A 23,057-nucleotide genomic window follows, 5' to 3' on the forward strand; every position below is an offset into this window, starting at 1 on the left:
TTTCAGAAATTAATTTTACATAATCTGTTGGCGCGGTAGCGCTACCTAGAACGTCTACGAAAGTGGCATATTTACTGCTTACAGAGTACATATTTTCAGTTAGCCACGTATACATATGTTCAATGCAATGATTGTACGCGAATAATTTACACATCGTGGCTTCAGTCATATATATGACAACGCGATTATCGGTGATTTTAATAAGTTGATCATCATGCATACGCGTGAACTCTAGTCGTAAATGATCAATTATAATGTGAGTTTGGGGCGATGTTGCGTTGCTGCGTAATCGTTGGAGTATGTCCACCTCGTTTTGTAGCAGGAGCTTCCACGTAGACATTGAAAAGCTTAACTCGCTGCCTTTATTGTCGGCTATGGCGATCTCAACGTGACACAAATCCATACCAATGCGAATTCCTATAGTTTGACGTTTATAAGCTGTTGCAGTCAGTGGATAATCACGCCCCAGGATCCGTACGATTGATGGTTTCGATGTTTTCATCGTTTTTAGCGATACGGATCCAGAACTGTAAGAAACAAGTACATGAAATTGATACTTCGGTCGTTTTGCGTTTACAGTGAATGAAGTAAATGAAAAGTGTATAGTAACGTGTACATACCTCATATTGGATTGTTGATGATGATGTAGTTGTTGCTGCTGTTGTTCACATTTATTTGGAAACCCACCATCGTTGCCGGCTGCGCAGGATGAATCGTTTAAGCTGTGTTTGTACATTTTGATGTGCACTATATTTTTTACGGAGTACCGTCTGTTCCGTCAAAGTCACTGAGGCTACTGAGCGATTGATGGAATAGCGTCCAAGAGCTCGGCTTAAATAGAGGTGCAATTGCCTCCCCCACCACAGCATTTTATTTTAAAGCTACCAATTTTTCCATAATGTTTTCCAATCTTAACATCGCAGCACATCGCGCGATTGTATGTAATTTGAGCCCCACCTTCAAGGATAAAAGTCTCGACACGTGTTGAATGTAATATAATATCTGTGAAAGCGCCGAATCTTAGAATTATGCGGCGTCAGCAGAAACTGTGTCGGATGATTTTGCGCGCTAATTCGTCATACGCGCGAATCATAGAAAGAATTATGCTGTATCGGTAGAAACTGCACAGAACCATGCTGGGACGGATCGTCGTTTTTGCATGCGGTGCATTCGAGGGAGGGGGTACGCCAAAAGAGTTAGGCAGAGATACCAAACCATGGTATCAGTCTTAAAAAGCGCACTCTAAACTGCACAAAGCCTCAAATCGTTGCAACGTGTTGCGAGGAAAAGACATATTTCATTTACAACCATGGGAGAATTCGCGCAAGTAGAACGCCAATTGTTGGATCAATCCGCGCGATTGATTTCACAGGAAGAATACCTCGCGTGGGAAGAACGGTGCAACGAGTGCATCGAATCGTTGGAAGAACACAGCCGAGTGAAACGCCCGCGATTATCGATCGGTGTTCAGCAATCGCTGGTTGCTCAAATCGCTCATCTCGAAGGACTAAAATATTCGTTGCGCGGACGTTTCGTGCATGAAGGCGCTAGACATTCGAGTACGGGACTTTTGTGGCGCGAAATAGGCACTGCGTTCGATACCCGCGTATTAACTGGTGCAGTGTTAAATTCGAACTATATCGAGCCGCGCAACTTCCTCGAGGATGCGGGGACCATTGTGCTGGAGTATGTACGAGGCGCCTTGAGGAAACATCAGAACCTCAAAGTGAACACTGTGTTCAACGGCGAATTTGTGGCGGGGGACAAACATGCTTGCAAAAGCATCAATACCCGGAACTGCGAACTCTTCGGTACATGTGATCTACAGGAGTGGTACCAACGATGCGTCATCGAACCCACCCTGGCATCGTTGGAAGAGTTTCAGGAACGCGATAGCGGATGGGCATTGATGAGGATTCTCAACCCAACCGTCAACGTTAATAAGTACAATCCGCTGCGCGCAGGGTGCCACTTCAAGTTGCCACGGGAAATATTGATGAAGAAAGCGACAATTAGCGTGCGATCCGAGGATAACGCCTGCTTCGCGCGGGCAGTGGTCGCAGCTCTCCATCCCGCCGAAAGAAACCCTCATCGGCCAAGTTCATATCCACATTATACATTGGTGCTAAATCTCCAAGACATTGAGTTTCCAATGTCCCTAGAGCAGCTTGGGAAGTTTGAGCGGCAGAACGGCATCTCCGTCAACGTGTACACCTTCGGGATGGAGAAAGGATCGACGGTCTTTCCGCTGCGTCTCACCAGCCAAAAGAGGGATCGACACGTCAATCTGCTCTACACGCCGAATCATGAGCACGGTGATGTAGGGCACTTTGTGCTGATCAAGGACTTATCCCGACTGGTGAGCATGCAGTTGAGCAGGCACAGAGAAAAAAAATTCATCTGCGATCGGTATGTACATAAACTTATGAAACGTTGAAAAATATCGTTGAAAAAAATTAAATAAAAAAAATTTTGATTTTTTTTTTGCAGATGCATGCACTACTTTGGATCTGCCGAGAAGTTGGAGGCCCATTCGCTGGACTGCGGGCAAATGAATGATTGCGCCATCCTGTTGCCCAGCGTAGGAAACAATCTGCTCAAATTCAGCAACCACTGTATGAAGGAGCGGCTCCCCTTCATGGTGTACGCCGATCTTGAGTGCATCATTGAAAAAACAGAGGACAATCACCGAATGGGTGAAATGGATAGTAAATTGCGCGCGTATCAACACCATAAAGTGCACAGCATTGCATATTATATGCATTGCTCGTACGATACATCACTGTCGACGTATCGATGTCGCCGCGACGCGGATTGTGTTTCATGGTTCGTCAACGAACTGGAAAATTTTGCAAACTTCGCCAAACCCATTCTGACCAGCAATGTTCCCATGCTTGATTTAATTCCCGAACAATGGATGACATTTCGCGATGCAACACACTGTCATATTTGCGAAGAACCATTCAAGGCTGAAGATGTACGAGTTCGCGATCATTGCCATCTATCCGGACGCTTTAGAGGCCCAGCACATTCGGAGTGCAATTTAAATTATAAAAATGCGTTTTACATCCCCATAGTTTTCCATAATTTATCCGGCTACGATTCGCATTTCATTATCGAGGAAATAGCTACCGCTTTCGAAGGCAGCGTTGGCGTATTGCCCATAACGAAAGAAAAGTACATTTCATTCACAAAAAATGTTGAAGATACGGCTGACTCAGACTCGCGAAAATGTATTAAATTGCGATTCATCGATTCGTACAAATTTCTCAATACCAGTCTCGACAAATTAGCATCTTTTCTTAGCGCGGATAAATTAAAAATTTTACGATCCGAATTTGAAACATTATCCATCGAAGATTTCAATTTATTGACGCGAAAGGGTGTATTTCCATACGAATACCTTGATTGCGCGAACAAGCTGCAGGATCCATGCTTACCACCGCGCGAGTCATTCTACAGTTCGTTCCCGGGTGAGACTGTATCCAAGACCGATTACGCGCACGCCGAGATTGTCTGGCAGCGTTTCGGGATTAGAACTTTGGGCGAATACAGCGACTTGTATTTGAAAACAGATGTCTTGTTATTGGCAGATATTTTTGAAAATTTTCGCGAAAGTTGTATCAAGAGTTACGGATTAGATTCAGCGCATTATTATACTTTACCTGGCTTTACGTGGGATGCCATGCTAAAACATACCAAAATTACATTCGAATTGCTCACAGACATTGATATGGTCATGTTTATCGAACGCGGTATACGTGGCGGTTTAAGCCAATGTTCCGGAAGATACGCACACGCCAATAACAAGTACATGTCATCTTACAACCCATCGGAACAGTCATCGTACTTGATGTACTTTGACGTGAACAACTTGTACGGATGGGCAATGTGCCAGCCCCTACCATACGCCAAATTTCAATGGGTCGAAGATGTCGCAAATTTTGACGTGTCTTTGATCGCTGTCGATTCGCCCACGGGATACATTCTCGAGGTAGATCTGGAATATCCGCAACGTCTGCACGAAGCTCACGCCGATCTACCGTTCTGCCCGACGCGTGCCAAACCACCTGGCAGCAGACAGGACAAGTTACTCGCGACGGTATACGATAAGCAGCGTTACGTTATCCATTATCGCAACCTGCAGCAGTGCACGAGTCACGGTCTTCGTATTACAAAGATACACCGCGCGCTTCAATTCGCTCAATCTCCCTGGCTCCGCGATTACATCGAACTCAATACACGGTTTAGAACATGCGCGACAAACGACTTTGAAAAAAATTTGTACAAATTGATGAACAACGCAGTATTCGGTAAAACTATGGAAAATGTGCGAAATCAGGTGGACGTAAAACTTTTAACACAATGGGAAGGGCGATATGGTGCGGAGGCAATGATCGCGAAACCGAATTTCCACAGCAGAAGTGTTTTTTCGGAAAATTTAATAGCTGTTGAATTGCGAAAACTCGAGGTGAAATTCAACAAACCGATATATGTGGGTATGTGCATTCTAGACATATCAAAAATTTGTTTGTACGAATTTCATCACGAGTACATGTCTCCACTATATGGTCAAAAATGTAAAATTCTATACACAGACACTGATAGCTTCATCTATCACATTCGATGCGATGATATCTACGAGTCCGTGAAACGCAATATCGATAGATTCGACACAAGCGATTATCCTACTGACAATACATATAATATGCCGCGCTTAAATAAGAAGGTTCCGGGGCTGATGAAGGACGAAAATAATGGGATGATAATGACCGAATTCGTAGGTCTTAGAGCGAAAATGTATGCACTTCGCGTAGACGGTAAAAAAGATACGAAAAAGGCGAAAGGCGTCAAGACCAACGTCATAGCCAGAACGATAACTTTCAACGACTACGCGCAGTGTTTGCAAAAGGAGATCGAAATGGTTCGCAGGCAATCATGCATACGGTCGAAATTGCACAAAGTGTACATAATTTCGGAATCCAAAATCGCTCTAAGTCCATACGACGACAAGCGGTATATCGTACCCGATTCTACCGACACTCTGCCCTGGGGACATTATAAAATTCCGTTGTAAAATTCCATTATAAAAATATTATAAAAAAAGAAATTTGAACTTGATGAAACTACACATCATGTTGAGACGAAGTTTTCAAATTTGCGAAATCGGGAAAACTTCTTTCAATAAAAAAGGAACGCTTCGCCTTCTTCAAAATAAATTGTACACATATGTATAACATTGTATTTATTGAACCATGTATTATTATTATTATTATTATTGTTTTACAATACATTATTTTTATTTATCCAAGAATTGTGTGATTTATCAAACCCCAACCACTTGACGTATACCTTATCCCCCTTTCTACGCAGCACTTTTTCCACTAGATACACATCAGGATCGGCGACGCGTTGCAGCTCGTGTTCATAGAATCCTCCGGCAACGGGTTTTCCACAGGAATCGACGAGCAGATACGTCGCGGGATTAGTTGTCTGTACTTTGGCTATCTCGAACACCTCCGTTGTCCAATTCGGCGTATAGCCTTTATCGAAGATGGTTTTAAATTTGCTCACGCGCACAAACTCGCCCAACTTGAATCTCGCTGGAGCAGCGATCTTTAGGTTGCTGTATACTGTGGCTAGCAGCTTGTCGGCGATCACAGGGGTAACATCGCAAGGACGCATTCCGATGGTTCTATGTTTTCGCGCGTTATACTCTGCAAGTAGACGCGGTAGCGAATCGGTCCATCTATAGGTTCCATTGAGCGTAAACAGTTTCAACATATTGTTCTTCAAAGTTCGATTGAAACGTTCTACGACGGAGGCCTTCATCACCGAATACGTTGAATAATGATTAATGTCATGCTTCTTCAAGAGTTTCTGCACATCGGTGTTGTAAAATTCTTTTCCTTGATCGGTTTGCAAATTTTTCGGATATCGATCTCTAAATATCTTTGCAAACGCTTTAGTCACCTCAGCGCCACTTTTAGTCTTGAGCGGCAACGCCCATGCATACTTGCTCAACACATCGATGACGGTGAGTATGTAGTGGTGACCCTGGTTGAATCGCGAGTATGGACGCATTTCTACAATGTCAGCTTGCCACAGATCGTCGTATCCACGCACTATGACGCGCCTCCGAGGAAAATGTCTTCGAGCTGGAGCGTGCAATTCCTCCACAAGTTGTAGCTTCTTGTGGCCATAGTTTTCTTCACTCATGGATTTCTTAAATGGCTGCATGTTTGATCGCAGATGTATCTTTGCCACGAATGATGCGATAATTATCGTGTACGTGCATTATGTGCTCTCCACCGCCCCAAGGAAATTCTGGACAAGTTCAACCGTCTCGCATGATTCTCCTTCGCATTGTTGCTGCGGGATAGGATTCAATGCTTGCGATATCTTTTGAACGCTGTTTTGCAACGTCAGCATATCTCTCTGAAACGCGACCAGCTTCATCTCTAATTCTTCCTGCTGCTCTCTCAAAAGTTTAATGCTCTTTTTCACATATAGTTTATTAACGGCATCTGTGTCGGCCACCGGCTGAGCTACGCGTCGTATCTTGCGCGATTTTGCATCAAAGTCGGCACCGGTCACGCAAAGAGCGTTATCACGCATATAATTTCGAAGCATGCCGCTCCATTTGTAATAGTCCATTGTAGCTGCTCCACTCTTCTCGAGCGATACCCCAAATTTGTTGATCGGCATCTCGACGCATACAGTGCACATCATCGGCGTGCGGTTTAATTTATAATGAGGCCTGCCTCGCGGAGTTCCTCGATAATCGATAGAATTTCGTTGTCGTGCGAGTTGTTACCCGCCTGACGCGACGCTTCCAGCAAACGCAATCGATCCACCAGCTCGTTGGGATCATCCCAGTGCACATAATCGATCTTGTTATCGTTTACCACCATGACTCGCGATGTCCTTAGACCTTTCCCCGCTTTACTGGTCAATACACGGGGTAGTAGTGGCGCAATTACATGTTTGTACTTGTATCCCTTGTTACCCAATATGGGGTTTTGTGCGTTATGACCACGTCTGTGAGCATTCGTCATCAGCAGTATACTTTTGTATTTTTGTTTATCAGCATCTGTGTATATAGCATCATCGGGAATTCTCTTGAAAATCAGTTCGTACAGACCAGGCGTTCCTCCATATCTTACACCGTCTATGATTATATTATCATCCTTGTCCATATCGAAAACCTTATCCCCCAGCATCATTCCACTACCACCAAAGTATACACCGTACACATAATCTATGGTCGTATCCCTATCTCCACTTAGGATTGCGCTCATGTATTTTTGTCCCAGCGGACCGAAATGGTTGCGAAACGTTTCTTGCCCCTCGGATGTTTGGAGTTGCTCTCTAATAGATGCTGCGAGCGACTCATCGGCAGAAGTTTCATACACGTCTTCGTCATCATTGGTTGTGAGCGACTGTACATCGGGAAATGTATTTATTGACGCAGGAGGAACCGTGGAATCGTTTGATGCGACATTCAACCGTTTCCGCTTCGATTGAACTGGTGTGGAGGTTACGAGCGAATTTTCCAATGACATGTATGACTGTTTACTATTTCTTTTACGCAATGCGTTCCATTTCGGCCGGATTTTTGTTTTAGGCGTTAATGTTTCAATGCTCATACTCGTCGCAGGTGATATGTCAGCTTCTGTCTCAGCAGTATTTTCCACAATATGTTTTAAAGGCTCGGTAATAGGTTTAAAGTATTTTTCCAGCGCGATATCTTCATCCATCTTGTCAGTCTTCAAAGACTGATGTTTCCTGCGAATGGATTCGCTGGTTTTTGCAATTTCCATCGCTATTCTCTCGCGATCCTTAATCTCCTGACTACTAATCATTATTGTATCGCAGACGTTGCTTTCCCACCGATGTGTTGACGACGATTGATCCTCTCACGGTATCTCAAACTCGTTAAATCCCTTTCTATAACGTTCATTGGACATCGCGCTATCTTTATCTATCACCATGAAACCATACTCCCGCTGCCAAGAATTACGACACAAAGCGCAGAAATCCTCGTAAGACATATCAGTGTTTACATGATCGTTGTACACATGTTTCAAGTTGGTACCATCCTGCTTAAACAGTATCAACAGATTCGCATTGTCGCGTATAAGATGTTTGGGAATCTTTGCATACGTCTGACAGAGATAGAAGCAGTCGACGTTCGAGTGGCGTCCCATTGCAAAGTATTCCTTTATCGTATCTTGCTTGTCGCATGCCACGTCATCAAAGATAAAAATGGAATTCGGAAGCGATTCGCTCGGTGGGATGACGTCACTATTATTTGAAAATGTAAAGTAGCCAATTTCATCTATCGCAGTCAATAAATTCTCCAAATACTTATATTTTGGCTGTTGCAACGACTTGGAATACACGTACAGGTTCTCGAAGCACACGCCGTGAGGACTTTCCAACAAGCTGACCAGCACGTTGGTCTTTCCACAATTTGATGGGCCACAAATGAGGCAGCGTATAGTGTTTGGTAGCATGCTACCGTGTCTGCGTCTCGTTTTCGGAGACATCATTTGCGATTTATCATCAAAATTAGTCACGCGTATCGCCACAGGTTGTCGCACGAATCGCATCCTCTCCGTGAACTGCGAAAAATGATTTTGATACGTCGAAGCTGCGGTGCGCTCTATTTATAGGCTCGCGCCGAAGCAAAACAGCTCATTATTCAAAATGCTTCTGATCCTGTCGGATAATTGTGATATTCGAGACCAAACCGCTGAGCAGTTGAAATATATATAAAAAATTATTCTACTGCGAGAGTTTGGCAGACACATCGATCAGTTGTGGGACAGACTCCCCGAGCATATAAAAGTCGATTCTGAGGTTCAGCAGTATCGTCGGTGCTTGGAACATTATAATCGCCCTTGGCAGCGAACGCATATCGACGGTCCAGCACCATTGATTAAAAACTGCAGCGAATGTCGTCGAAGAGAGTAAAGAAAGGTTGTGGTCTGTTAAATCGGGCGATAAACGCGTTACCTATCGAATTACATATTCCGGGATATCAGTTTTGTGGTCCAGGAACTCATCTGGCAAAACGATTGGCTAGAGGCGATCGAGGCATCAATCCGTTGGACGCAGCGTGTCGCGAACACGATATTGCATATTCGCGTAGCAACGACCTCGGTGAAAGGCACACGGCAGATAAGGTTCTCGCTGACAAAGCGCGAAAACGCATCGTTGCGCGAGACTCGACTCTGGGTGAAAGAGGTGCTGCTACAGCTGTTTGGGCAGCTCTGAAAGCTAAGACGAAAATCGGAATGGGGATGAAAACAAAACCCCGCAAAAGGACGGTAAGGAGAGCATCGCAAAAGCGGATACTTCCGGTGGCAAAACGAGGTGGCATATTACCACTTCTCCCGCTGCTAGGTGTTCTCGGATCATTAGTCGGTGGAGCAGCGGGGATCGCCAAGGCGGTAAACGATAATAAGGCGGCGCAACATCAGCTGCAGGAAATGCAGCGTCATAATCGCACCATGGAAGGTCGCGGACTTTATCTCGCACCATACAAGCGCGGACAGGGAATATCGAAACAAAAAAAAAAAAACGCCGAAAAGACAATAAAAATGCCCGAGGGCGTAACTACAGATGCGCAATTGGGGGAGTTGGCAAAACGTATGCGTATTCCATTTTTTAGAGGTGTTTTTATGCGCAATGCACTACCTGTTGGAGGAGTACGCCGAAACGAGAGCGGTATCGTGAATTTGGATAATGTCGAGGGACCGGGGACTCATTGGGTGGCGTATGCGAAGAGGGGGCGTCGAGCTGTATACTTCGACAGCTTTGGCAATCTTCGGCCGCCTAAGGAATTGGTACAATATCTGGATAAAGATGTCGTGAAAATCGAATACAATCACGCGCCTTATCATGAGTACAATCAGAGCAATTGTGGTCAACTATGTCTACGCTTTCTACAAACGATTGGTCGCAAATTTAAGGATTGACTTCTCACCACTTTGATTCAGTACGAGTCCAGTCGTACAGCTTGGAATATGTCGTTAACATTCACTCTAACCGGCAAGAGTAGCACCCTCGCGGTGAGCTACTTTCCACCCATAGATTTGAGCGACGATGATTACGAGCTTGGTCTAACAACCCTTGAAACTTACCATACAATACCCAACATCGACTCCAGCAACGATAAATTCTACTTCACCACAAACTATGAGACCAACAGCAGCGTCGACACCAGCCATGAATACATTACGATTCCCCACGGTTCATACGAATTAGACGCCATTGCCAAGTATTTGAAACAGCGATTACTCGAGCGATATCCTCAAAAACTCGATGGCACCAATGCCAACGATGGTAGCGACAACGATGAGTATCCTATAGTGTTGCGTCCCAACAACAACACCATGAAAAGTGAGCTGTACTGCTCGTTCATTGTAGACTTTACAAAGCCCAATAACATTGGATCGTTACTGGGATTCTCGACGAATCGCGTATTAGAACCGGAACAGTGGCACGAATCGGACGATCCGATTAATATCATGAATGTGAACATTATTCGCGTAGAATGTAGCGTGACCGCTGGCGCGTACAGCAATGGAAAGCGCGTACATACCATACATGAATTTTCTCCCAGAGTACCGCCGGGATATAAGATATCGGAAACGCCCGCGCAGATCATTTACCTTCCAATCACCGCACAGGTCATTTCGGATCTAACGATACGTGTTGTGGATCAAGACGGGCGGTTGCTTGATTTTCGAGGTGAAGAGATTACCATCAGACTGCACGTACGACGACGTCGATGATAATACATGTGGTGCAGTCGTATGAGATGCTTGTGTTGAACGACTCCAGAAACACGTTTCTTCCAAACGAAATTGTTTGCAGCAACAACAACAACAACAACAACTGCAACTGCAACAGCTCTGATTACGCTAAAAAGAAGAGGTTCAGTGCTGCGAACATTGCATTTTTGAAATCGCTGGGATTCATTGTACGCAATTAAGTTGAAAAATGACTGACATTCTAAGCATTGGCGCGAAGCCGACGTTTGATGATCGCATCGTCAAGCTTGAAACTCACACATACAACCCTTACGTCAACACGACGTTTGGATACAGCGATGAGATAAGAATACCTATACAGCAACAGGATTTATACACATTACCGTGTGAAAGTTTCTACCTGGAGGGGAAATTGACGATAAATAAGCCGAATGATGTATCACCGGTGATGTTGGGAAATAATTGCATGGCATTCATATTTGATGAGATTCGATATGAACTGAATGGTGTGGAGATTGATCGCAACAGAAACGTTGGAATAACTAGCACGCTTAAAAACTATGTATCGATGACATCTGATGAAGACAAAAATATGGAGAATGCGGGATGGGGCTTGAAACGGCACGATGAGCTAATAGTGAAAAATCATTTCAATTTTTGCATCCCGGTCAAATATTTGTTGGGATTTTGCGAGGACTACAAACGCATGGTTATTAATGCGCGTCACGAATTGATTTTAATACGATCGCGCAACGATAACAATTCTCTAATAGGATCGCCGACGCTGGAACCAGAAATTGAATTACTTAAAGTGCAATGGCGGATGCCTCACGTGACGCTGAACGACGTTAATAAGCTGTCGTTGTTACATGCTTTGGAAAGTGGACAAAACCTGAGCATTAGTTTTCGCTCGTGGGATCTGTACGAGTATCCTCTCTTACAGAGCACAACCAAGCATTCGTGGGCCGTGAAGGCAGCTGCACAGTTGGAGAAGCCGCGATACATTATCTTTGCTCTACAGACTGCTCGAAAGAATGTGATGACTGAAGATGTTACTCGATTTGACCACTGCAAATTGACCAATGTAAAACTTTTTCTCAACTCGGAATTTTACCCGTACGATGACATGAACTTGGACTTTGACAAGAATAGGCACGCCATCTTATTTAACATGTATACGCATTTTCGTAAATCGTATTACGGACATAGTTGCAACGAGGCATTATTCACCGTAGCCCAATTTTTGCAATTTGGCCCCCTCGTGGTGATTGATTGCTCGCGACAAAATGAGTCGATCAAGAATAGCACCGTGGACGTGCGCATAGAATTTGATTGTAAAGAAAACGTACCTGCAAATACTACGGCCTACTGTTTGATTCTGCACGATCGGGTGGTTGAATACAATCCGCTGACAAATGTGGTGCGCAAAATCAATTAAATTACTGCGCTACTTGTCCGCCCTCTCCTGTACCAAATTCGTACAAAATTTCATCGTGAAAATTGAGATGCTTTACGAGAAAGAGTGCATTCTCCAGTCTGTCTTGGAAGCGAACGGACCTCTAAATTGTATCGATAATGGTCGTACCAACATTCGTTGACCTGCAAGGGTTCATCGTCGATGGAAGATTTGTCGCGAAGGAAGTGGCTATCCTACGAAAGGGAACAATTCTCTCGCACTATATTTTTGGGAGTTCGATGCCACAATATCTTCTTACAAAATCCGACAAATCGAGCATCCGGTGGTTGGTGGCAAAACATCATGGACTACGTTGGGAAGATGGAGTTTTTCCGTACAGTATGGCTAAACAGCTAATTATGAAAGCTGTAGCCGATGCGATCGACGAGGAAGATGACACACCCCATGTCGTATACGTTAAAGGGCTGCAGAAACGCGATTGGCTCATGGATTTCCTCGATGAAAATACGAGAGCGGACGTGATCATCGAGACGCTGGACAGTGACTACGAGGATATCAAATCCCTAAATAAGCTAAACGTAGTTAATACTCTGCGATGTGGCAGACACGCAAAGCACTGTGCCATGCAAAATGTATTTAAAATATTCAACTGGTGGTGTAAACGCCAGAGGGAAATACACAAATAAAATATAATCAATTTTTAATGCATAACTGTTTTTTTCTTCACCCTCCTCAACCTCCAACCTTCTGCATGTACGCTAGATTAAGACGATAGTTGTAATTATGTACAAGTAGTAGTACGATTCATGATCAACGCGGTATGATAGACGTTCGATAGATGTTCAAGTGGTCTGATAGACGTTCGATAGATGTTCAAGTGGTCTGATAGACGTTCGATAGATGTTCAAGTGGTCTGATAGACGTTCGATAGATGTTCGGAGTGGTACGATAGATGTTCAAAGTGGTATGATAGACGTTCGATACCCGTTCGATAGATGTTCAAAGTGGTACGATAGACGTTCAATACACGTTCAAAGCGGTTCGATACATGTTCGATACTCGTTCGATAGATGTTCAAAGTGATTCGATACACGGTTGATATCGATCAAAGTGATGCGATTCACGTTTGATACATGTTCAATACATGTTCAATACATGTTCGATAGATGTTCAGAGTGGTATGATAGGTGTTCAAAGTGGTTCGATACATGTTCAATACGTGATCAGAGTGGTATGGTCTAGTCGAATGATGTGTGCAAAGAAGGAGGGAGAAGAATTCGAAGAATATGATAAGTGCACTCCGAGGACGGTCAGTGAAGAAGAAGATAAGTACATGGAGGAGGATGGTCAGCGAAAATGCAGGTAGCCTGTGATGAAGATGGCGAAGAACAAAGGCATCCTACTTTGCAAAGCTATGCATTTCTCGATTTCATCATAGGAGGGGGTTTTGACTTGCGAGAGCCAGGAGATGCATCGAGACCAGTTGTCTTCAACTCGTGAAGGCGCCAGTTCGATTTTTTCCTTTCCACTAATTTCTGCGAAAATGGGACTATTAAGGATTGCCCCCGAGTGTGAACCTGAGGTATGTACTTAACAATTTTTTTGTCATTTATCGCGTTTAACCATTGATACCGAGTGAGATTAAAATCAGACGGTTGTGCCAATATTATATATCGTGGGTTTCTATGTTCCAGAACTCGCCACCACCGTCACCCCCGAGGGTACAAGCTGGGCCATCGCCGCCGCCATCACCCCCGTCGCCGAGGGTGTGGTCACCGGATTGGGGCTCGCCGCAGCCATCACCGTCGCCGACGCCGCCACCTTCACCCCCGCTGCAAGTATGTAATACTTTGCATTTTTTTTTGCGTTTGATATTTAATATGTTTTGTATAAATATAATATCAATTTTTTGTGTGTTCTAGAATTTATATTACATGATGAATGCGCGGGTGGTGGGGGAGGCACCGGCACTGGCTGAGGAGAATGCGGCGGGCCCCACGAGGGTGGTTAGGCTGCGGCAGCCCTGGCTGCCGTATCGGCGGGTGGGGCCGCCGATACGGCAGCGGCGATCACCATCCCCATCGCAATCACCATCACCATCGCCATCGCCATCACCACCGCCGGTCGCCGCACTAGTTTTATTCTATATTTTTATATTTATGTTCTTTTTTTTTTATATTTATATTCTTTTTTATTTATTTATATTTATTATTATTATTTAATTGTATTTTATATTCTTCTTTTTTTCTTTTTTTATATATTCTTTTTTATATTATATTCTTTTTTATATTATATTCTTTTTTATATTTATATATTCTTTTTTTTATATTATATTCTTTTTTATATTTATATTTATATTCTATTATTTATTATTATTATATTCTATTATTTATTATTATTATTATATTCTATATTCTGTATTATTATTATTATTTGTAACAATATATATTTCTTAAACGTATATTATTTCTCAATTTTATTTACCCGTGTTCCTCCTCCCACGGCCTATTTTTTAAGATTTGTTGACGCTGCATAATTCTTATATGTGTGAGCAATTTTATTTTACATAATTCCACTATTTTATTAGATCGAGTTAATAAATATAATAATTTCTATACATATGCAAAGAATTTTATTTTATTTTTATGCAATAATTCCGCTATTTATAAGAACGAGTTAATAAATACAATAATTTTTTATTTTACAATGGTATTCTAAAGACGCGGTGTCGAGAAACGCCGATCTTTCCCGACATCGTTCGAAACAATTTCTGATAAAATTTCTCATAAAAATAAATTATTATACGTCGACGTTGTGTGTGTGTGTGTGTGTGTGTGTGTGTGTGTGTGTGTGTGTGTGCGTGCGTGCGTGCGTGCGTGCGTGCGTGCGTGCGTGCGTGCGTGCGTGCGTGCGTGTGTGTGTGTGTGTGTGTGTGTGTGTGTGTGTGTGTGTGTCACATATGTGACGCTCCGTTGGTTTCGCTATATGTACCATTCGGAAAAGACTAATGTCAGAGACGGCGTTTGGGGGAGTTGGTTAGGCGGCTGACTCGTACCGCGGAGGTCTTGGGTTCGAGCCCCGTCGCCCCGAGAAGTTTTTTCATTTATATTAATATCATAAAATTAATATTTCCTTCCTTACCGACAGTCTGTTGTACCACGCTCCAGAGTAGCGCACCGTCACCCCGCGGTTCCTCCTCCTCCTCCTCCTCGATGATACCGTCACCCCGCGGTTCCTCCTCCTCCTCGATGATACCCCCCACCACTCCGCCATCTCTATGACGTCATCCGTCGCCAGCCCGCCGACAAAAAAACAAATTTTCAAATTTGAGTTTCAAGGTCATGATCATGACCTTGAAACTCAAATTTGAATTAGAATCCCCCTTGTCCTACTACTCACATCGTTGGTACCACTCCTGTAGATCACATGTACCGAAGAGTTCGCAGTTCCGGGTATTGATGCTTTTGCAAGCATGTTTGTCCCCCGCCACAAATTCGCCGTTGAACACAGTATTCACTTTGAGGTTCTGATGTTTCCTCAAGGCGCCTCGTACATGTTCCAACACAATGGTCTCCGCATCCTGGAGGAAGTTGCGCGGCTCGATATAATTCGAATTTAGCACGGCACCGGTTAACACGCGGCTATCGAAAGCAGTGCCTATTTCGCGCCACAAAAATCCTGTGCTTGAATGCCTGGCACCTTCATGCAGGAAACGTACGCGCAACGAATATTTTAGTCCTTCGAGCTGCGCGATTCCAGCAACCAGCGATTGCTGAACACCGATCGATAGTCGAGGACGTTTCACTCGGTTGTGTTCTTCCAACGATTCGATACACTCGTTGCACCGTTCTTCCCACGCGAGGTATTCTTCCCGTGAAATCAATCGCGCAGATTGATCCAACAATTGACATTCTACTTGCGCGAATTCTTCCATGGTTGTAATGTTTTTTCCACGCAACACGTTGCAGCGATTTGAGACTTTGTGCAGTTTAGCGCGCATATTTTATACCTACACCACGATTTGTCATCTCTGTTTATCTCTGTCTGCGTATCTCCTTCCTCCAATAGATTGCACGTAAAAAGCCGATCCTTCCCGATATCATCGGAGACAGTTTACGCTGACACAGCATAATTCTTTCTATGATTCACACGTACGACAAATTAGCGCGCAAAATCATCCGACACAGTTTCTGCTAACACTGCATAATTCTTTCCACGATTCTCACGTACGACGTTTCCAAAAGTATCATATTACATTCGCATCGCAAAAATGGCGTTATTATTATTATTCTTATTACCCGCGGGTTTCCCCTCCACGCACTTCGGTATCGGTTCGATATCGATTCGGTGTCGATTGATTCGATATCGATTCGGTGTCGATTGATTCGATATCGATTCGGTGTTGATTGATTCGTTATCAGTTCTCACGCTATACCCCCACCACTCCGCCATCTCTATAACGTCATCCGCCGCCGCCGCCGCCGCCGCCTGCCGCCGGCGAAAAAAAAACAAATTTTGAAAATTTTCAAACTCAAATTTGGATTTCGAGGTCGGGGGGGGGATCCTTATCATGACCTTGAAACTCAAATTTGAATTAGAATCCCCATTGCTATACTACTTAATAGAGTGTTAGTTTTGTTTAAATCATTGAAAAAGCAGATCTTTTGGAAGTGGTCTTCCTGTATTGAACTGGTTGCTTCAAACCAAAACATTGTCAAATTATAATCTTGGACCCATTATGAAGTAAGATCACACTAGTGTTTTCGATAAATTTTGTATCTCATATTACATTTTTCATAAATATATTAAATTTTGCAGAGATATCATCAATACGCTCTGGTGGGACAAAGTATAGACAGCGTTGATATCCCTACTTGGCACTTTAAATTTAAATATCTTAAAAAATCGCAAATTTTCTCAATTAGATATCATACTTGACATACTACTTTATATCAAGAAACTTGTTACAGCGTGACACTCGGTGACACTCATCTTTGTTTTCCTTCCGTTTTATTAAAACGTGACTTAGAGTTATGACACATTGAGAAGGGAATTACATGGGTAAATTCAAAGATATTTTACTTTGTTTCTGTGGAAACTTTATGTTTATAACGCCTACTTTGATGGGAAACTGTTGCACATATGGATCTTTTCATATAAACTTTCTCTGACACATTAAACATGCTCCCCTTTTCAAGACATTAAGGAGCATGAAATTTCGTCAACTTTGACAGCCTATATCTCAGTAACCAATCAATATATTTAAGAAATTCAATCGGCATTTGATGCACTAATGTATATACAACAAATCTGCTATAATAGCAAAAAGCTGCTATATACTTCGAAAATTGAGTTTTGGCCAGCTTTTGGCGATTTGGGACCACTGTCCGCCGCAGAAAAGTATAGCGCGTGCATAGAGAAGTATTTTAATTTATGCCAAAATGAGTGGCGCACCATAAGAAAGGGGTGTGCCGTCAATGTACTCACCCGCTGGTGACTACATTTTTGGGTAAACTTTACGTTTGGAAAATCTTTTTTTCACCGAAAATTGATATGGATCGAAAGCACGTATCAAACAACATGCAAAAATAACAATTTTGAGTTTAGGAATCTATTCAGTAAAAAGTTATTATGTAAAAGGGACTGTGAAATTTTGTCGTATATTCTAACCCCTAATGTGACCAACTATTGTGCTTTAATTTGAATGGATACTATTTTTTAACCAATACTATACAACGTAGGCCACGGGCCTGGCACGGTCGCATTGGTGAGTTTATACTGTGTGTGATTATACAGACCCTCAGATACTAAAAACGCACCCTCTTTCTACTTTTCCTGGGGAAAAAATTATTTTAGGTTATGCCCAAACTCACATCGGTTCGTTACCATGCTTTACGCGCCTCCCCCCGCACTAATATGGCCCCAACCAATACTAATACCCTGGACAAATTAGAAAGTGGAATGCGTTGATTCGGAATAAGTCAACGGAAATGCTGTACAGAGGAGGGGGGAGGGGAGTATTTAAATATATAACATAAAAACATAATTTTGATCGGAATGTAAAAAAATGTATTGTAAAGTATTTTCGAAACACCCTAAGTATTTTATGCAGTCGAAATCCCTCACTGTAACCGTTTCGAAAAACAAAAAAACCACATACTCCTACCCCTCCAACCTCCAACAACGAATCATATGCGACAACCACTGTAACTGTCACAATGAAGGTTAGAAAATATGTCAAAATTGTGCAACTTTTTCGCCACATAACTTTTCAACGAGAAGATTCCTAAATTCAAAATGGTTATTTTGCATGTTATTTGATGCGTGTTTTCGGTCCACACAAATTTTCGGCGAAAAAAAGGTTTCTCAGAGGAAAACTTCATATACATTTCTTAATAATTTTTTTTTTAATTTTATATTCCGGGTCTCTGTTCACTTTTCTTCGTTTTCCACATACCTATCGAACGCCTATCGTACCACTTTGAACGTCTATCGAATGTCTATCGGACCACTTTGAACGTGTATCGTACCACTTTGAACATCTATCCAGCGTCTATCGTACCGCTTTGAACATCTACCGAACGTCTATCGTACCACTTTGAACATGTATTGAACGTCTATGTTACCACTCTGAACAGGTACTGAACGTCTATGGGACCACTCTGAATGTGTATTGAACGTCCATCGAACCACTTTTAACGTCTATCAAACGTCTATCGTACCACTTTAAACGTATTTTCAATCTCTATCGTACTACTCTGAACGTATATTGAACTACTTCTTCATAATAATTACAGTCACCGTATTAATCTAGAGTACATTACATGCAGGAGGTTGGGTGGGAGAGAGTGGGAGGGGTGGAAGGGGGAAGAAAAACATTTTCATATGCATTAAAAAATTGATTATATTTATTTACAAATTTCCTATATTTTTGTCTTTGTCAGATGTCAGCGATACATAGTTTTGAAGCATACTAGTTATTCCAACGTTTCTGTTGCCGTCAATGTCCACGCAATTGAGATCATATCGAATCTCATCAAATATGAACGCCATGCAATTATTTCCCAACATCATCGTTGATATATCGTTTGGCTTATTTATCACCAATTTCCCCTCCACGCAGAGGAAACTTTCACACGGCAATGTGTATAAATCCTACTGTTGTACAAGTATTTTTTTTTCTCAACGCTGTGTCCAAACGACGTGTTCACATATGGGTTGTATGTATGAGTCTCAAACTTGAGGATGCGATCATTTTCAACTGGTTGAAATAAATTTCAAAGGTTCCTAGACCAAGCTCGTAATCATCATCGCTCAATTCTATGGGCGAAAATTTGCTTTCCGCGAGGGTGCTACTCTTGCCGGATATTGTGAATGTTAATAACATATTCCGAGAAACTGCTCGAGTAGTACTGAATCAGAGTGGTGGGAAGACAATCCTTACTTTTGGTGCCGATCGTTTGTAGAAAGCGTGGACATAGTTGTCCACAATTGCTCTGATCGTACTGCGTTAAGGCGTTCGATTGTATTTGATTTTCATGGTATCTTTATCCAGATATTGTACCAATTCCTTAGGTGGCCGAAGATTGTCAAAGCAGTTGAAATATACAGCTCGACGCCCTCTCTTCGCATACGCCACCCAATGAATTCCCGGTCCCTCGAGAGTATCTAAATTCACGCTACCGCTCTTGTGTCAACATACTCCTCCCGCGGGTAGCGCGTTGTGCATATAAACACCGCTAAAGAATGGAATACGCATACATTTTGCCAACTCCTCCAATTGTGCGTCAGTAGTTACGCCCACAGGCATTTTTATTGTCTTTTCGTCGTTTTTTCCGTATCGATATTCCCTGTCTGCGCTTGTATGGCGTGAGATAAAGTCCACGGCCTTCTATAGTGCGATTATGACCGGAAGAATCCGCTTTTGCGATGCTCTCCTTACAGTCCTTTTGCGGGTTTTTGTTTTCATCCCCATTCCGATTTTCGTCTTAGCTTTCATAGCTGCCCAAACAGCTGTAGCAGCACCTCTTTCACCCAGAGTTGAGTCTCGCGCAACGATGCGTTGTCAGCGGGAACCTTATCTGCCGCGTGCCTTTCACCGAGGTCGTTGCTACGCGAATATGCAATATCGTGTTCGCGACACTGATATTCCGGAGTATGTAATTCGATAGGTAACGCGTTTATCGCCCGATTTAACAAACCGCGACCTTCCTTTACGCTCGTTGGCGCCATTCACCACAGTTCCTAACCAATGGCGCTGGCCCGTCGATACGCGTTCGGTGCCAAGGACGATTATAATGCTCCAGACACTGACGATACTGCTCAACCTCAGGATCGGCTTTTATATGCTCGGGGAGTCTGTTCCACAAATCATCAATGTTCCTGCCAAACTCACGCAGTAGTATAATCTTTGGTATATATTTCAGCTGCTCAGAGGTTAAGTCCCGAATATTGCAATTCTCCGACAGAACGAGAAGCATTTCGAATATTGAGCTGTTTTGCTTCGGCGCAGGCCTACAAATAGAGCGCGCCACCGCTTCGATGTATCAAAATCACTTTCGCGGTTTGCAGAGAGAGGGAGCATGCGATTTGCGCGACAACCCGTGACGATACGCGTGACAAATTTGATGATAAATCGCAAATGATGTCCTCGGAAACAAGACGCAAATATGGTAGCATGCTACCGAACACTATACGCTGCATATTTTGCGGTCCATCAAATTATGGAAAGACCAACGGTGAGCTTGTTGGAAAGTCCTCACGGCGTGCGCTTCGAGAACGTGTACGTGTATTCCAAGTCGTTGCAACAGCCGAAATATCAGTATTTGGAGAATTTATTGGCTCCAATAGATGAAATGGACTACTTTATGTTTTCGAATAACAGTGACGTCATCCCAACCGAGCGAATCGCTTCCAAATTCTATTTTTATCTTTGATGACGTGACAAGATACGATACAAGAATACGTTGCAATGGGACGCCACTCGAACGTTGACTGCTTCTATCTCTGTCAGACGTATGCCCAAACATCTTATACGCGACAATGCGAATCTGTTGATACTGTTTAAGCAGGATGGTACCAACTTGAAACATGTGTACAACGATCACGTAAACACTGACATGCCTTACGAGGATTTCTGCGCGTTGTACCGTAATTGTTGGCAACGGGAGTATGGTTTCGTGGTAATAGACAAGGATAGCGCGATGTCCAATGGACGTTATAGAAAGGGATTTAACGAGTTTCCGGTACCGCGAGAGGATCAATCATCGTCAACACGTCGGTGGGAAAGCAACGTCTACGGTACAACGATGATCAGTAGTCAGGAGATTAAGGATCGCGAGAGAATAGCAAAGGAAATTGCAAAAACCAGCGAATTCATTCGCAAGAAACATCAGGCTTTGAAGACTGGCAAGATGGAGGAAGATATCGCGTTGGAGAGATACTTTGAACCTGTTACCGAGCCCTTAAAACATTGTGAAAAATACCGCTGCGACAGAAGCTGACATATCACCTGCGATGTGTATGAGCGTTGAAACATTAACACCTAAAACAAAAATCGAACCGAAAGGGAACACATCGCGTAAGAGAAATAGGAAATGGTCATATATGTCATCGGAAAATTCGCTCATAACCTCCACGCCTGTTCAATCTATGCGGAAACGGTTGAATGTCACGCCAACCGATTCGCAGGTTCCTCCAACACCAATAAATACATTTCTCGGTGCACAATCGCTCACCACCAATGATGAAGATGTTTACGAAACTACTGCCGATGAATCGCTTGCAACATCTATTAGACACCAACTCCAAACATCCGAGGGACAAGAAACGTTTCGCAACCATTTCGGCCCGTTGAGGCAAAAATACATGAGCGCAATCCTAAGTGGTGATAAGGATACGACCATGGACTATGTGTATGGCGTATACTTTGGCGGTAGTGGAACGATGCTTGAGGATAAGGCTTTCAATATACAGGGTGTCCCACTAACGAGTGGACAGCGCGATATCTCTTAAAGTATTGTCGATAAAAATATAAAAAAATAGGGAATTGCATGGTTCGAGGGGGCCCATTTATTAGCGCGAACGAATTTTGTTTCTGATTATTATTTTAAAAGATACGATGGTCAAGTTCGGTTTTTCAAATGGAACTATTTTTTTTGAAGACCTGAGTTGATAGTGCGTTCCAAGACAAATTCAATAAGCTTTAATGTGTACACTTTATTTCCACTGGTTTTTAAGATATTGCGCTTGCAAATTTACTGATTTTCACTGCAAGAAACCCCTCTGGAATGGCAAAAACCGGGGGCGGTCTTACTGGCGCCACGGGTGGCACTGCCTGTTGAAATGGATACTTACCTGCCAAAGGTCTACGCCAGAAATGGCAGGCCCAAAGGCTGGACAATTCTTTTCCGTCAGAAATGCTACTTAGGTAGGTACATCTGCGGTGTCGAGAAGCGCATCGTTACTTTTATTTCGCACTTGCTTCTACGCTCGGATGGCCGGTTCTTTTGGGAGGGATGCAAGTTGGATTGGTTACGTTAGGAGGGTATTGCTGTGACGAGGGCCTCTTCAAGAGAGCAGCCGTTTGTGAGGGATGCAAATCCGATTGGTTCTGATACAATCTGCTCCCTATGGTTGAAATTTAGTCTAGCAACTTTCACTCCTCCTAACCTAACCAATCCAACTTGCATCCCTCCCAAAAGAACCGGCCATCTGAGCGTAGAAGCAAGTGCGAAATAAAAGTAACGATGCGCTTCTCGATACCGCAGATGTACCTACCTAAGTAGCATTTCTGACGGAAAAGAATTGTCCAGCCTTTGGGCCTGCCATTTCTGGCGTAGACCTTTGGCAGGTAA

General features: G+C 43.2%; 2 protein-coding genes across 2 annotated transcripts; one reads left to right on the top strand and one right to left on the bottom strand.

Annotated features, from left to right (window-relative positions):
- The first annotated feature begins 951 nt into the window (after positions 1–951).
- LOC143367266 (uncharacterized) lies at positions 952–13,331 on the top strand. Its single transcript, XM_076808902.1, has 3 exons — positions 952–2,409; positions 2,491–3,514; positions 13,272–13,331. The coding sequence occupies exons 1-3, from the start codon at positions 1,310–1,312 to the stop codon at positions 13,329–13,331; spliced, it is 2,184 nt and encodes a 727-aa protein (XP_076665017.1). The 5' UTR covers positions 952–1,309.
- A 2,254-nt stretch (positions 13,332–15,585) lies between these two features.
- LOC143367056 (uncharacterized) lies at positions 15,586–16,551 on the bottom strand. The gene has a single exon (XM_076808674.1). It carries the CDS (start codon positions 16,199–16,201, stop codon positions 15,593–15,595), a length of 609 nt encoding a protein of 202 aa, XP_076664789.1. The 5' UTR covers positions 16,202–16,551; the 3' UTR covers positions 15,586–15,592.
- Between the last annotated feature and the right edge of the window lie 6,506 nt (positions 16,552–23,057).

This window comes from Andrena cerasifolii, chromosome 3 (genome assembly GCF_050908995.1).
Source record: "Andrena cerasifolii isolate SP2316 chromosome 3, iyAndCera1_principal, whole genome shotgun sequence".
NCBI classification, from domain to species: Eukaryota; Metazoa; Arthropoda; class Insecta; order Hymenoptera; family Andrenidae; genus Andrena; species Andrena cerasifolii.

Bases quoted from the DNA above. Each gene is read 5' to 3' on its own strand.
- LOC143367266 (XM_076808902.1), top strand. From the start codon at position 1,310: ATGGGAGAATTCGCGCAAGTAGAACGCCAATTGTTGGATCAATCCGCG. The intron at 2,410-2,490 runs GTATGTACATAA...TTTTTTTTGCAG, and splicing joins AAAAAATTCATCTGCGATCG to ATGCATGCACTACTTTGGAT. The intron at 3,515-13,271 runs GTCTGGCAGCGT...CTCGTTCGATAG, and splicing joins ATTACGCGCACGCCGAGATT to ATGTTCAAAGTGATTCGATA.
- LOC143367056 (XM_076808674.1), bottom strand. From the start codon at position 16,201: ATGCGCGCTAAACTGCACAAAGTCTCAAATCGCTGCAACGTGTTGCGT.